At 39.8% G+C, this 15,741-nt stretch overlaps 1 protein-coding gene across 1 annotated transcript in view; it reads right to left on the reverse strand.

Moving 5' to 3' along the window:
- The window catches only part of KPNA3 (karyopherin subunit alpha 3), a 41,829-nt gene that overhangs the window by 3,118 nt on the left and 22,970 nt on the right, over window positions 1–15,741 (reverse strand). The window contains exons 7-16 of the mRNA XM_034426841.3: window positions 14,610–14,695; window positions 13,171–13,257; window positions 12,670–12,839; window positions 11,788–11,832; window positions 10,927–11,058; window positions 4,410–4,538; window positions 3,090–3,194; window positions 2,925–2,996; window positions 2,671–2,833; window positions 346–440 (exon numbers count right to left, since the gene is read on the reverse strand). Coding sequence (XP_034282732.2) covers window positions 346–440; window positions 2,671–2,833; window positions 2,925–2,996; window positions 3,090–3,194; window positions 4,410–4,538; window positions 10,927–11,058; window positions 11,788–11,832; window positions 12,670–12,839; window positions 13,171–13,257; window positions 14,610–14,695 — 1,084 coding nt within the window. The remainder of the gene's footprint in view (window positions 1–345; window positions 441–2,670; window positions 2,834–2,924; window positions 2,997–3,089; window positions 3,195–4,409; window positions 4,539–10,926; window positions 11,059–11,787; window positions 11,833–12,669; window positions 12,840–13,170; window positions 13,258–14,609; window positions 14,696–15,741) is intronic.

Below are 15,741 nucleotides of genomic sequence, written 5' to 3' on the forward strand. Positions count from 1 at the left end.
CGCATATCCAAGTTGATGTATCTGTTCCACAGTATCATTAAAGCATTTTAAAGGCTTCTCTTGAAAAACAGGCGGAGGACAAGGATCTGATTTGCAAGTAGCAGCCATCTCATAATGGCTGGGATTTGCAGTTCTCAGCCATAAATTTTGCTTTTGTAGGTAGCCAGATTACTTGTGCACTGAGTGCCCTAGCTCAGTCCTAGATGCAGTGTATGGAAAGTTAATGTATCTTCAATGGGAATAAAAGGACTTGACTTTGGCATAGAATATTATGCAAAAGTTTTTATAATACTTTTTTTATAATCATACTATTTTATAATATTCTGAAATGTCACAGGTACTTACATCATCACCAGAAAAATATTGATCTATTATCTCAAATGCTAGTTTATAAATGTCTTCATTCTCATGTTGTTGCAGTGCTTCTATTTTTTCTAAACCTAGCAAAGAATATGAAAATACAATTAACTTTACAAATTATTATTTTTAATCCACTGGTTTTGGTATATGACCTAAGACAGTTCAAATATTTTAAATGCAAATACAGGTATCCATCGTATCTTGCTGCTTTGGTCAAATGATGAAATGCTTTCGTCACACTGCAGGCACCAACCCTTTTGTGTATGCATGTAAGCAACCTTTTTAATACTTGTACAAATGAGTATGGCTTATGGCATGACATTTTGTTAATTTGACCCTCCCACACGCACACACGCTTCAGACACTGTTGAAAGGCAGTGGGTATGAAGCGCCTCTTCAAATTTTTAAAATAGTCACATTTTTTTTGCCATGGTTGTTTCATAAACTGCAGCTGTATGTGGGTGTAGCCAGCAGATCTCAATTTCTATGAAGACTTAAAAATACTCTATGGAGAGTTTATCATGAAGTTTAGGTAATTTGGCTCTACTGATATGGCTAATATGAGGAATTATGCTGAGATTTAGGCATTCAGTAATTTCATCGATTCACAATCATACATGTATTTACACAGTAGTAAAATTCAACTGGGCTGACCCTGAACTAAGAGTGTTTAGGATTGCCCCTCAAATGAATAAAATCCATTTTAAAAAGCAGTAGAAATGTGAAGTAATGGCAAAGGTCAGATAAGAGCAATCTGAGCTCAAAGCAGGAATGGAATTTGAGAAAATATCCCTGTAACATTTTAACCTTGATTATTAGACAACCCATGACCTGTTAATTGTTTCAGAGATATTTCCTTACCTAAACAGAGAAACAGAATGATCACAGGTGGGCAAGAAAACGGGAGTGAATTCTGACTTCCTGCTGATTTCCCATTGAGTTTGTTTGTGGGAAACTGGCTGGTAACTTCCTTTCCCCTTTTCCCTCCTATCCTCTTCATTCTTTATTATTTATTAAATTTATATGCTACCCATCTCACTATCCAACATGACTTTGGGTGGTTTACAGTGCCAAAAAATCATAAATATAAAAGTTAACAACAATTAACTAAAAGCCAAGAAAGATTTTTTTTGGGGGGGGGGGGTGTTCTGCCAGCCAACCACCTCCAACATAGTGCACCCCATTAGGGCCCCAGGGTGCGTACAGGAGGTACTGCATGGGAGGCGGTGCTGATCAGGGGGAGTGTGTGAGGTTGTGCAAAAGGCGCTACATAGGTTGGGAAGGCTACATAGGCTGGAGAGCAGCACAGGTCATGGAGCACTTCCTCCCTTCCTTTCCTGCATTCAGGTTAAGTGGCTGTTGCAGAGTGGAGGAGGGAGTAAGAGAAATTTTTAAGAAACTAAAAATGTGTAAAACCTGTGAAATTTTACAGAAAGCCTAAAAATTGAAAATTATCATAGTATGCTGAAAATGAAGGTTATGTGACCACAGCAGCAGTGCAACAGCAGTCAGTAGCACTGAGGCAGCCACAACGTTTCCAAATTTCATTCTCTTGGGAACTCCGAGTCCTGGATTTTTACCTCATCTGACATACCTTGGTTAAAAACTGTTGCCCTATGATGCACCTTTTCACCCAGTTAAAGTCATGACACTGACAGTTTTAATAGTATACAGATACAATCATGACAAGGCTATACTCTGTACCCTACACAGCAACTTTGAAAGGATCACTTTTAAATGCAAACTCTTGGCATGAAGAACAAAATGGGATCCTCTGGGATACTGTAGGCTTTGAACAGGAGTCTCTGAGGGCTACCTAGCATAAGCTTACCAAGATGAGCCAAAATTTCCATATCATGTTTCCACATACAGTACTTTCTCATAAATTGTCTATCCAGGAGTCTTGCAGAAAAGGTGAGATACTAGTCCAGTCATCACCAAGATTGATGCTGTATTCTAAATTGAGAGGTGGAACAGAACCAATAGACGAGGATCTACTTTTTACAGTAACAATCGTATCTAGAATCTTAAGTACCTGCAGAACATACAGAATAATGAAGAAATGTCAGACATGCTGACATTTGAGGGATCCCTCAAGGATTTTCATTCTATTTTAGAGGATCCAATAATCAGAAAAAGTGATCTAACCGTGACATGCAAATAAAAAAACAGATTAAAATAAAAAAGTACATCTCTACTCTCCACTCACAATATTTTCATCAGAATAACAATATCAATTAAATATCACAATAAGTCAATTACGACAGATGGAGGTGGGGTCAAACTCCATCTTACCAAATGAAACCTTACCTCCACATTCTTCTATAATTTCTGCTATTGTGCTTGCCTCATCACCAGCCATTATTAGAATATTTTTTAGGCCATCCAGAACCACCTGCACTACTTGAGAATCTTTCACTTGCAGCAAGTTACAGAATGGTGGGATTACATTCTGCTGTACAAGATATTCAACCTGAGCAATGCAAAAGATATTTACAATTATTTGTGGCATTAGATATAAATCATTCTAAAAATTCTGCATGTATTTCATAAGATACACGAACCTGATCTTTTCTACCACTTATCGTTAAATTACTGATTGCCCAGGCAGCTTCTTTCTGAGTGCCAAAGTCACCCTAGACAATATAAAAATGATTTGCATTAGCAACATAACATCTTATGTTAGCTTAACAAAACATAAAAATAGGGAAATCTGGTATCTGACTGACCTTAGCCAATTGGTGAATTATCATAGGGATAAGTCCAGCATCAATTACAGCTTGAACCTGTTGCTGATTTCCTGCAGTAATATTGGATAGGAACCAAACAGCTTCCTACAATGAAAACAAAAGTTGCTTAAAGAGCCTTGATAGTACAGTGGTTTACTGCACCCTGTTATTAACACAGCTGCCTGCAATTTCTGCTGGTTCGAATCTCTCCAAGGCTCAAGGTTGACTCAGCCTTCCATCCTTTCTAAGGTAGGTGAAATGAGGAGCCAGTTTGTGGGGGCAATAAGCTGACTTTGTATAAAATATACAAAAGAATGAAGGCTATTGCTTAACGCATTGTAAGCCGCCCTGAGTCTCCGGAGAAGGGCGGCATATAAATCAAATTTAAAAAAAAAATACATGAAACTAACTTAGATGGACCAAGTGTGTCATCGGCTGATCTTTGAAACTTCCATTACTTCCATTCAGGTGTATGGTTTTTCCTAGCTTTAATTTTATTTTACTGTGAACTAGAAAAAAATGAAACACAAAATATTTTACCAATATTCTGTGTGTTACATCTTTTTGCCTCACTGTATACTACTTAATTATAAAAACTTAGATAATGTCTCCTAGGATTTTAAAAGAGACAACTGAAATTTCTCAGTTACCCTGTGGGATTTCTCATACCAATACAGGTGAACTCACTGTATCTCTCTTACAAAGCTACCATGAAAAAAGACTACCATGAAGAAAGGCATTAAAAGCCACTGATTGCTAGGAGTAGTTCTGCTTCTTTTTCTTAGGAGGACCAAGAGGATTTTATACCAAAAGAAAATTGAAATAGGTCTAAAAATAATCCTGGGGATTCTGTTCAGGAAACACCTGCCCTACCATTTTACCAAAAGGATATTCATAATTGGCTGACACTCTACCTACACTCCAAAAATCATTTTAAAGAATGAATGTATGATGGTTTCTTCAAGGTTGTTAGGACTTTCCTCTTAAAAAGAGGTATTAATCATTTGGATCCAGTAAATAAATCCTCTCTTATTAGATGTTTACAATGAAGACCAAATTTATAATTTGTGAATATATAAATAGTACTTGTCTTTCTCAAGCTAAAGATAAAATACAATCCTTACACAGTTAATTTTTTACATAGTACATACCACTTTTTCCCTTTCCATTAATCAAAGATAGAAATTGACTAGAAGCACAATACTGGATTATACTAGGTGTGAAATCTTTGCACTTCTTTTAGCATTAGGAAAAGAAATCATTCCCTGTTAAATGTTTAAAAAAATGAAACAAGATTACCAAAATAATTTCAGCACTCACCTTATTTATTTTCTCTTTAGGATGTGTCAAAAGATTTGGGAAATGGGAGAGGACATCACAGTTGAGAACAACTTGTGTCTGTTCATCAGTACCCGTTACTATATTGCCAACTGCTCTTAGTGCTGCAGTCTTTAATTTAAGAAATGGTACAATTAACATTCTCTGTACTTTAAAGGGTCTATATTTCATTCTTAGAACTAGTTCAAATATGCTACAGACATATAGATTGAACACATATTGAATTATAGAAATACTCAAATATACATGCCTTTCCTCAAGCTCGCAGACAAAGAACATTGACTGGCTCTATGCACATATGAGAAATGCCCCTCTCTTTTTTAAATGTTAGTTTCAGATTTGTTAGTAATCACAATCAATGCCAAATTCAAATCATATGTATAATGTCAAATCATACAAGAACAGATTACTCAAGAAATATGCTATTGAAATGTCCAGCTCTAGGCTTTATAATGAAAGATGTCGTATTTAATTTAAAAACATTCTATGTCCACACACAGGCATCTTACTGAATTGTGACAACTATTTACATTGAAGCTACAATTATTGACTCAGCGCAGGCAGAAGTAATGGTAAAGACACCCAGCAATATAATTTAAAAAGTAACAAATCCTACAATGAACTAGATAAAGTTCAAATTATTTTAGTGTGCTACCACTAAGATATGTTTGTATTTATATTTTTTGATCCAATGAATTACAATTCTTAGATGTTTCAGAAATGTATGTTTAGAATAAAGAAGCTATTCTGGTACAAATTCAGAGAAGAAACTAACAAAGGAACTTTGTACAGGTAGTCCTTGAGTTACGACCACAATTGAGCCCACAATTTATGTTGTGAAACATTTGCTAAGTGAGTTTTGCCCCATTTTACAACTTTTCTTGCCACATTTGTTAAGTCAATCACTGCATTTGTTAAGTTAGGAACACAGTTGTTAAATGAATCTGGCTTCCCCATTGACCTTGCTTGTCAGAAGGTCTCAAAAGGGGACAATGTGACCCTGGGACAGTGCAACCATCATAAAAATGAACCAATTGTCAGGCATCCGAGTATAAATCACATAACCATGGGGATGCTGCAATGGTCATAAGTCATATCAGGTCATATCTTGATGACGGGCTTTGGAACCCCGAGAGATGGCATGTGGTGAAGAGGGGGTTGAGGGGTTTTTTAGTTAAATTTTTAAAGAAAATCTTAAGGGCACCCGGGAGGGCGGGTGGGGGTTGTAAAAGCGGACCTGGGGGGGTCCAGATAGCGACTGAGCGGGATGATGGGTCGATTAGTTGCAGCAGGAGGGTCGCGAAAGGAAATTTAACCGGGGAGCAGGAGGATGACAGGAAGGGCTGTGAAATTGAAATAATGAGTGGGAGGGGCAGGTATGACGGACGCAGGGGGTCATATCAAGTGTCGGGGGTGCGCATACGCTGTTTACGAGCGATTGCGCACTCCGGCCCCCAATGCGTGACTCGTGTCCTGGGTTGTGTAGCGTCTCAGGCCCAGGGTCCGTGGCTGATGTTGTGTAATGCCAGGTCGGTGGTTAATAAAGCCCCCCTCATTTGTGATCTTATTTTGGAGGGGGGTGCAGACCTGGCAGGTATTACGGAGACCTGGTTGGGCCAGGAGGGGGGGGTCCCCCTCGTTGAGATGTGCCCGCCAGGTTTCCGTGCATTTCATCAGCCAAGAGCCCAGGGGAGGGGTGGGGGAGTGGCGGTGATTATTAGGGAGAGTCTTTGTCCGAGGGAGACCACTGTTCCTCAGATAGCCGGATGTGAGTCCCTTTGTGTGAAGTGGGGCCGTGGGGTGCAGATGGGTTTGCTGACTACGTACATGGCTCCCTGCCACGTGGCAGCGACCCTGCCCGAGCTACTCGACGTCATTGCCAGGGTGGCGGTTGATACCCCCAGACTTATCGTCATGGGGGATTTCAACCTTCCATCCGCGGGTGAGGCGTCAGAGGCGGCTCGGGAGTTCATGGCTTCCATGACGGCCATGGACCTGACCCAGTTAGTTCAAGGCCCAACTCACATAGGGGGACACACTCTGGACCTGATTTTTGTCTCTGGTCAGTGGTTGAATGATCTTGGTAGAGGGGACCTAGATATTAAACCCTTGTCATGGACAGATCATTTGCTCCTCCAACTAGACTTTCCTACCGCCTTCCCCCGCCGCAGGGAGACGGAGCCAACCAGATGGTTCCGTCCCAGGCGCCTGATGGACCCCGAAAGGTTCCTGACGGAGCTTGGGCCGTTCCCTGAGACCCTAACACACGACTCGACTGAAGAGCTGGTGGCCGCCTGGGAACGGGCGGCCGCCGGAGCTTTGGACCGCGTCGTGCCTTTGCGGCCTCTGACCCGACGCCGATCTCAACTGGCTCCTTGGTTCTCTGAGGAGCTGAGAGAGATGAAGCGTCGGAAAAGACGCCTAGAGAGCATTTGGAGGACTAGTCAATCCGATTCCGACCGGACACAGGTGAGGTCTTATATCAAGACCTACCTAGTGGCGATAAAAGCGGCAAAGTCTAACCACTTTTCCGCTCTTATCGCATCTGCAGAGAACCGCCCAGCCGCCTTGTTTAGGGTGACCCACTCCCTTCTCCGGGGGGGAGTGCAGGACGATCCCTTGCAGGGTCGTGCTGAGGATTTTGTGCAATTCCTGCATGATAAAGTCGCTCGGATTCGGGATGGCTTGGACTCCGACTGGATGAGTCCACGGGAGGAGACGAGGGCAGGTCTTGAGAATGTTATCTGGGAGGAGTTTGATCCTGTAACTCCCGAGGATGTGGACAGGGTGCTGGGTAAGATTAATGCCGCCACGTGTTTATTGGACCCGTGTCCCTCCTGGTTGGTGCTGGCCTCCCGGGAGGTTACACGAGGCTGGCTCCAGGGGATTATAAGTGCTTCTTTGAGTGAGGGTGCCTTTCCTGCCACCTTGAAAGAGGCGGTAGTGAGGCCCCTCCTCAAGAAGCCTTCCCTGGACCCGGCTGAATTAGCCAACTATCGTCCAGTCTCCAACCTGCGTTTTGTGGCGAAGGTTGTTGAGAGCGTGGTGGCACGACAACTTCCCCGGCACCTGGATGAAGCTATCTATCTGGACCCGTACCAGTCAGGCTTCAGGCAGGGGTACAGCACAGAAACGGCATTGGTCGCGTTGGTGGATGATCTCTGGAGGGCTCGGGACAGGGGTTGCTCCTCTGTCCTAGTCCTATTAGACCTCTCAGCGGCTTTTGATACCATCGACCATGGTATCATGCTGCAGCGGTTGAGGGGGTTAGGAATAGGGGGCACCGTTCTGCGGTGGTTCTCCTCCTTCCTCTCCGACCGCTCGCAGTTTGTGTTGGCAGGGGGACAGAGGTTGACCTCAAGGCATCTCGCATGGGGAGTGCCGCAAAGGTCGGTCCTCTCACCTCTCCTGTTCAACATTTATGTGAAGCCGCTGGGTGAGATCATCCGTGGTTTTGGGGTGAAGTGTCATCTGTACGCTGACGATACTCAGCTGTACATCTCCACCCCAGACCACCCCAACGATGCCCTTGATGTGATGTCCCGCTGCCTGGAGGCCGTGCGGGCCTGGATGGGGAGGAACAGGCTCAGACTCAACCCCTCCAAGACCGAGTGGCTGTGGCTTCCGGCGCCCCGATATAGTCAGCAGGTGCCATCGCTGACTATTGGGGGTGAATCTTTGCCCCCCACAGAGAGGGCTCGCAATCTGGGTGTCCTCCTGGACGCACGGCTGTCTTTAGAAGAGCACATGACGGCCGTGGCCAGGGGGGCCTTTTATCAGGTTCGCCTGATTCGCCAGTTGCAGCCCTTTCTGGATCGGGACGCCTTGCGCACGGTCACTCACGCCCTTGTCACCTCCCGGTTGGACTATTGTAATGCTCTCTACATGGGGCTCCCCTTGAAGAGCACTTGGAGGCTCCAACTGGTCCAGAATGCGGCCGCGCGGGTGGTTATGGGTGCAACTCGTTGCGCCCACGTGACACCCCTCCTGCGCGAGCTGCACTGGCTCCCAGTGGTCTTCCGGGTGCGATTCAAGGTGTTGGTTACCACCTTTAAAGCGCTCCATGGCATAGGACCCGGGTACCTTCGAGACCGACTTCTGCCACCAATAGCCTCCCACCGACCAGTCCGCTCCCACAGAGAGGGTCTCCTCAGGGTGCCATCGGCCAAGCTATGTCGGCTGGCGACACCCAGGGGGAGGGCCTTCTCTGTGGGAGCCCCAGCCCTGTGGAATGAACTGCCCCCGGAAATACGTAAGATCTCCGACCTCCGGGTGTTTCGCTGCGCTCTGAAGACCCTGTTGTTCCGCCAGGCCGGGCTATTAACATAACGTTTTAAATTGGGGTATTTTAAATTTCTGGGATTTTAATTGGAGCCTAATTATTTAATGATTTTAAATTTTAATTGTTGTTTTGTTTCTGTGTTTTTAAATAGGCTGTACACCGCCCTGAGTCCTTCGGGAGAAGGGCAGTATAGAAATAAAATTATTATTATTATTATTAAGTGTGAAAATTGGTCATGTCACATTTTAGTGCTGTTGTAAATTTGAGCAGTCACTAAATGAACTGTTGTAAGTCGAGGAATGCCTGTAATTTTACTGCAGTGTAAATTCAGTCCATTGTACTCATTTTGTCAACCTTAATGGCAGCCATTTTGGGCTGTCTATTGTAATTTCTTTCAAAGCCTAAAGAGATTGGTTATCTGCCATCTATTTGTTTCAATTAATAAATTTGCTAAACAAGCCTGCTCTGTGTAGGAATGGATAAAAAAATTATACTTCCACAGTTTATTATAGGCATGTATATTTCTTTTTCCAATTTCAGAAACTTAATTAAAATCTTAGCTAATTAATAACATTAGTATGTGTTTATATATAAAAAATCTGCAATAAACCAACAAATACTTATGGATGCAATCTTTCAGTTAATTTGTGTAGTGTACAAACATCATGGTACTCAAGTGATTTTGTTTTGCCTCAGTATAAACATAACACTAAAATGCCATTGCACTTCTTTTGTTCAGAAATTGCAACTTTCGTGCTTCTTACGGACCTGGCAAGCTCTCTAATTCTGCTATTTCTGCATTCTTGATCAGACTATAAGAGCCTTTGAAACTTAACCATTTATACAACAAGAATCTGAAACATTTTTGAAGCTGATGGGAGTTACAGAAAGCACATGAGGTACAGTTTATGAAACTAATACTGCTTTTTTGAATCCTAGAATAAACTACATGAACAGAGGAGTAGGAAAATACTCAATATTATTGTTCTTATATCAATACACTCACTCATTTAGTGACTGAATTGTGTTCCAACGATCAAGTCCTTAAATAAAATAGTGTCTAACATGTGTGTGTGTGTGTGTGTGTGTAGGGAGGGAGGGAGGGAGGAAGAGGGAGGGAGGGAGGGAGGGAGGGAGGGAGGGAGGGAGAGAGAGAGAGAGAGACAGAGACAGAGACAGAGAGACAGAGACTCTCTTGTTTGGATAAAGTTTTCTCAGATAAGTATACCAGCAATGCTGACTCCAGCATGCATAGTCACCAGCACACAAAATGTGTTGTAAATGTATGAATTGGTCCCAAATGATTTTTTTATTATTGTTTATTACCATCGTATTTGTGAATGGTTGCTAGTTAAGGTGTTACTAAATAAGGAATGGCTATAGTAATTTGCTAACAAGCTTTTATGGACATAACTTAGTATATTCCCCTTCTTTCATTTGGAACAACCATACAATTACTCAGTTTTCTACCGATGTAGTCCATAAAATATGTAATATGCATTGAGAAAACACCTATGCCTTAAGGAAATTATTTGTCTAAAAGATGGAGTGTACAGTAACTTTAATAAACATACATTGACCTGTTAAGTTAAAAAAAAGTAGATGTAAATCAGCATTAAATACTTTCTCAGCACCTGGCTGACCTTGATTTGGGCTCAGAAACTAAACAGGGTTAAGCCTGATTAGCATTGGGATGAGAAACCACCAGGTCATCCCAGAGCAATACTGATTACCAGGAAGTAAAAAAAAAACTATCCTGGAAGAAGACAGTGGCAAATACTGTCAGATTATTGCCATGAAACACTGCATGGATGTATCTAATAGACAGCAGAAGTTGAGCTTGAGTCAAGAGCATATTTAGGGCATGTCAAATTTTTCAACTTTCAATTTCCAAACATTAGGGATGCTCAAAAGTTGTGACATGCCTTGGGGATTGTAAATATAGTTTGGTTACTTTAATATAATTTAGATGTGCATGGTAAGTAACTACATAAATATCGTAACTTTTAACATTTTGTTTGTTTCATTTGAAATACAGCATGTTTATTGAGGAAGTATATTCAAAACACTCTTCAATGTTTATTTAATATATTTGCCTTTAAATAAGTGGATTTGACATACAAATAAACAGATGTTATCCAACAAAGATGTCTGAATTTTTGTCACTGATATACATTTTGTAATGTCATATCACATTGTACAATACTCAAAGCTTACCTGAACTTTTACTTCCTGATGGCTCAGCAAGGGGACTAAAAATGGTACTACACCTGAATCTATCACCATCTGTATTTGTTCATTCCCACCATCTGTGAGATAGGACAAAGCCCAAACAGTGTCCACAAGAATCTGTGCAAAGAGGACAGGTTATATATTAATGTAAGATGGTAATTAACTTCTGAATCAGATTTTCTATGCACAAGAGTTTCAATTTATTACAGATTTTATATGTATTCTCTAAATTGCTTTCTATGATTTTCTTTGCTGTTTTTTCTACTCATCAAGGAATATTTAAAAATTCTACCCCAAATAACTCAAAACATCTGAAGTGATGGCAATATTACTAACATTTAAAGAAATCAAGCAAAGAGAAAATGTTTAACCCTTCCACTATACATTTATTTTTCCTAATTGTTATAATTTTAATCCTTACTTTTGCATGAAACCAAACTGTGCCAACTCAGTAATCCAAACACATGAGCACAAGCTGAATTTCTGACATATAAGTATTGTATGAGTCAAACAAAAGCAATACAAAACAGCATCACCCCACAGCAGGATTCAGTATAGCATGATATTTTATGTACAAGTGATTTGACTGCATCATAACTTCTACCATATAAGGACCACTTATAGATCACCAGCAACAGAAAATTAACACATAAATAGAATCACATGCATCCCTGCACAAGGCAACTGATTTCCAGGTGTCTACCAGTTGCAGTATTTATGAAAAAGTAAACATATTTGGCAAGTAAGTTTTTATAGCAGCAATTAGGCAAAATGTAAGTAATACAGCTATTGATTTAATAAATAGTAATCTCCAGGAGAAAGAATATTCCTTTAGGATTTACTTACATTTATATCTGTATGATATATTAGAACACACAAGGCTGGTAAAATCTGTTGAGAAAAAAGGATTACCAAAGGCCATTAATATTTGGAAAGCAAAAATACAATATATCTTTCACAGTTCTCAACCTACACCTATTTGTTTAGTGATAATTTGAAGTTACAACAGTAGTGATAAAAAAGACATGACCATTTTTCACACTTACAACCTTTGAGCATCCTCTTGATCATGTGACCAAAGTTCAGATGCTTGGCAACTGGCATCTATTTATGATAGTTGCAGTGTCCCGGGTTACGTGATCGCCTTTTGTGATATTCTGACAAGCAAAGTCAATGGGGAAGCCAGATTCACTTAACAACCGTATTACCAACTTCACTTATCACCTGTGGCAATAAATGTTGTAAAATGGGGCAAAACTCAACAAGTGTCTTGCTAAGCAATAGAAATTTTGGGTTCTATTGTGGTCATATGTCGGGAACTACCTATATAATCTCCAAGCTAGTGAGGTTATTTTACTTGTGTGGTTAAGGACATTTCTCAAGTAATATAAACTACATGGCAGTGGATTCAATTTTTAGAGGCACAGTTTTCACACTACTATCTTAGGTTCAGACAGATCTGGATTCAAAGCTTGAAAATTTCCTTAAGTAATTGCAATATTTCAGAGATTTCCCTGAATATGCCTTAACAGTCAGTATTTCCTTCACTAACAAAATTCGACTTGGAAGTCACAGTTAAATAAAATAGAAAACAAACCTAATGAATAACTAGTTATTGAAACAAGGCTCAAATGAATAGGCCTTAAGACAATGTATCATATATTATGGGAAAGGTGATTTGTAGTGCAGCTGAGCTGCAAAAGTACCCATTGGTAGTTCTTTATTTACCTCCTGAACTGTCTCCATAGGTGGTGGGGGATCCTTATTCCTGCAGAGATTTACAATGACCCATGTGACGTTCCGGAGAAAAGTGATGGGAATGGAGGGGTTGATGAAGGATAGAAGCGGTTTGACAACTCCCAGTGATATGACATAATCTCTACACTGAGGACCATCACCTACAGAAGTGAAAATTTAAAAAAAAATTATATTCATAATGCAAATTCTTGGAATGTATGCAGTGACATGTATGGGCACTGATGTTCTGTGACACAGATTCTATGTTTCTCCATTAGAAACTGCTCAGCAAAAATTTAATTGCACAATTTTGCATTTATTTACGATAACTTAAGCTAAATTCTCCAAAACATGTTTTATTCTGCTGCAGTAGTAAAAAACAAAAAATAGATCTTGGAGAAACATAGTCTCATCAGGTAATGCCAATGTATAAGATTAGAGTTTAAAGCCTTCAATGCCATTGAATTTGCTTTTTAAAATACTATTACTTACCAATAATATTCCCAAGGGCCCAAACAGCTTGTTCACAAACATTTTGATGCGGTGAATGGAGCAATCTTAAGAAGAGAGGTACTGCATCTGTAATAGAGGTATGCTTCAGTGAAATGTGATCTTCAAGACACATATTGCATTTTGGTACTTAACAGAAACAAAAATAACACAAAAGTAATAGATGAAATTCATCTAATGTTAACTGGGAACTAGATTCCATGCTATTTCAGGAGGAAAATGAGTGAATTTTTATAGTAAGATATAAGCTACTTTAACCATCCAGAAATAACTACTTGCTCTATAACACAAAAGATTATGCTTTGCAAAAAAGAATGTATTTATTTATAGAGGATAATTCCCAAAATCCTCTCCTTGAAATGGGCTGAAAGATAATATAAACATTTGCAATCTTCTTGGAACAATAATTTCTGACTGACTATACACTCTTTCATTTTCTGTCACTAAATTCAGAGGATAGGAATTGTGCATTTAAAATATTTCAGTTTCACCTTATTATTTATTATTATTATTTATTTATTTATTTATTTGATTTATATGCTGCCCTTCTCCGGAGACTCAGGGCGGCTTACAATGCGTTAAGCAATAGCCTTCATACTTTTGTATATTTATACAAAGTCAGTTTATTGCCCCCACAAACTGGGTCCTCATTTAACCTACCTTAGAAAGGATGGAAGACCTTGAGCCTGGTAAGATTCGAACCTACAGTAATTGCAGGCAGCTGTGTTAATAACAGGGTGCTTTAAACCACTGTACTACCAAGGCTCTTCTAACCCAGGAGCTAATTTCAAGGTTGTATGAACATTTATTCATATTTGTATTTACATTTTCTCGGTTAGGGTAGTAGCAGATAAATCATTCATAATCAACATTTCTGCAAGGCATCAATGTCAACCTTAGCATCAGAGATATGCCTTAATTCATAGGAAAGGCCTCAAATAAGGAGGCTATCTAGCTATCATTGTGACTATTGCCATGGTTGGGAATAGGATTCATTTTCCCAATCAAATCTAAACATTATGGGAGCAAAGATAAAGAAACACAATAATTAAGATATAGGCAAGTTTTTTATAGATGATAGAGCTCTTTAACATAATCAGGTCTGAAATTGTTTAAAATAGGCAACAGCATCCCATTCCCCAAAGATGTATTAATGATTGCATGGACCCAATAAATGGCACCTCCCAGGAGGCCTTAACTAACCAAGAGAATATGGATCAAAAACATAGATGGTTCAGTCCAAAACTCCAGAACCAATAAACTCCTCCCAGATAACTTACATATATACAGGTTATACAGTCTATGGCATGTGAAGGTTATATAAAGTATGTGCCAAATATTTACATGAAGAGGAAATTATATATGCTTATTATATTGTTAAAAGGTACTTCATTTGAATATTAAATATTTAAAACACTTACTAGACTGTACAACAGCTTGAGTCTGTAAAGAAGTGCCTGATGCTATGTTAGTCAAGGCCCAAGCAGCTTCAAACTGTAAGGAAGGACTGTTTATAAAAAGACAAAAATACAATATAGTAGCAATGACATCTACAAACTGCAACAAAGAGGTATTCAGTTATTATGAAAGCATTAATTTACTACTCTATAATTTCCTATATCCATTCCTTATGTATGCTATTACAATATCCCTGAAAAGTGACCTATTTTTAATGATAATTTCAAGAAATTATGAGCTGTATAGTAATGCACAAATGTTTATTTTGGCAGAACATCAATGCGTATTAAACTCCTGGCATAACTTTTTATTTGACAGGTTGCCTTTTTTCTCCCTGGATTTTCTAATATACTGAAAACTGTTGCAGCACTGTGGATGCAATCTGAACTATTCAATAATTGAGTATGGCTCAAAACTTTGATGGCTTTTAGCACAGCTGTGCACTGATATAGAGTGCACAGACCATTTTGCACACTTGTTGTAGTCCATTTGTCACACAGGTGACTTTTCCTGTACATACTAAAGAAGTTCATCCTATCCTCTCTAAAAGTAGCTTTTGTAACCCACTCCAGTGGATTAATAGAAAGATTTACATTTCAAAATACCTTCTGTCCTGGGGTGGTGGGTAATCTTGAAAGCCATGGACGTTTTTTGAGAAAGTAAGATTCACGCTGGGCATGGCAAGAATGCAAAGTGGGGAGGGCTTGGATTTTCCATTGTTTCCCCTCAATTTTATGTCCTTTTGGAGGGTGTTATTTTTGAAGCTAAATTAAGCTTACTCTGTTTGCACTAAAGTTTCCTGTATTTCAAAATGAAGATAACCTTGCTGCCCATGGTCATATGGGACTCCCAGACAACAACAACCAAAAGTCTATGAAGGTTTCATGCAGATTTGGGATCTCAAGTTTACCAACCCTGTTTCAATTCATACAGGTGAAGGCAAGAGTACAATGCTGAAGCTGTTTTTCAAGTTAATCACTGTGGTCGACATGTAAGAATATAATATGAACCACACTTAAAGCTGTATTTAAAATGATCCAAGTAGGAAGCCATCACCACAAAATGTGATAGCAAATTCCTATCAGCTAACTGTAC

This window comes from Pantherophis guttatus, chromosome 1 (assembly GCF_059756535.1).
Source record: "Pantherophis guttatus breed Tessera chromosome 1, ASM5975653v1, whole genome shotgun sequence".
Lineage (NCBI taxonomy): Eukaryota > Metazoa > Chordata > Lepidosauria > Squamata > Colubridae > Pantherophis > Pantherophis guttatus.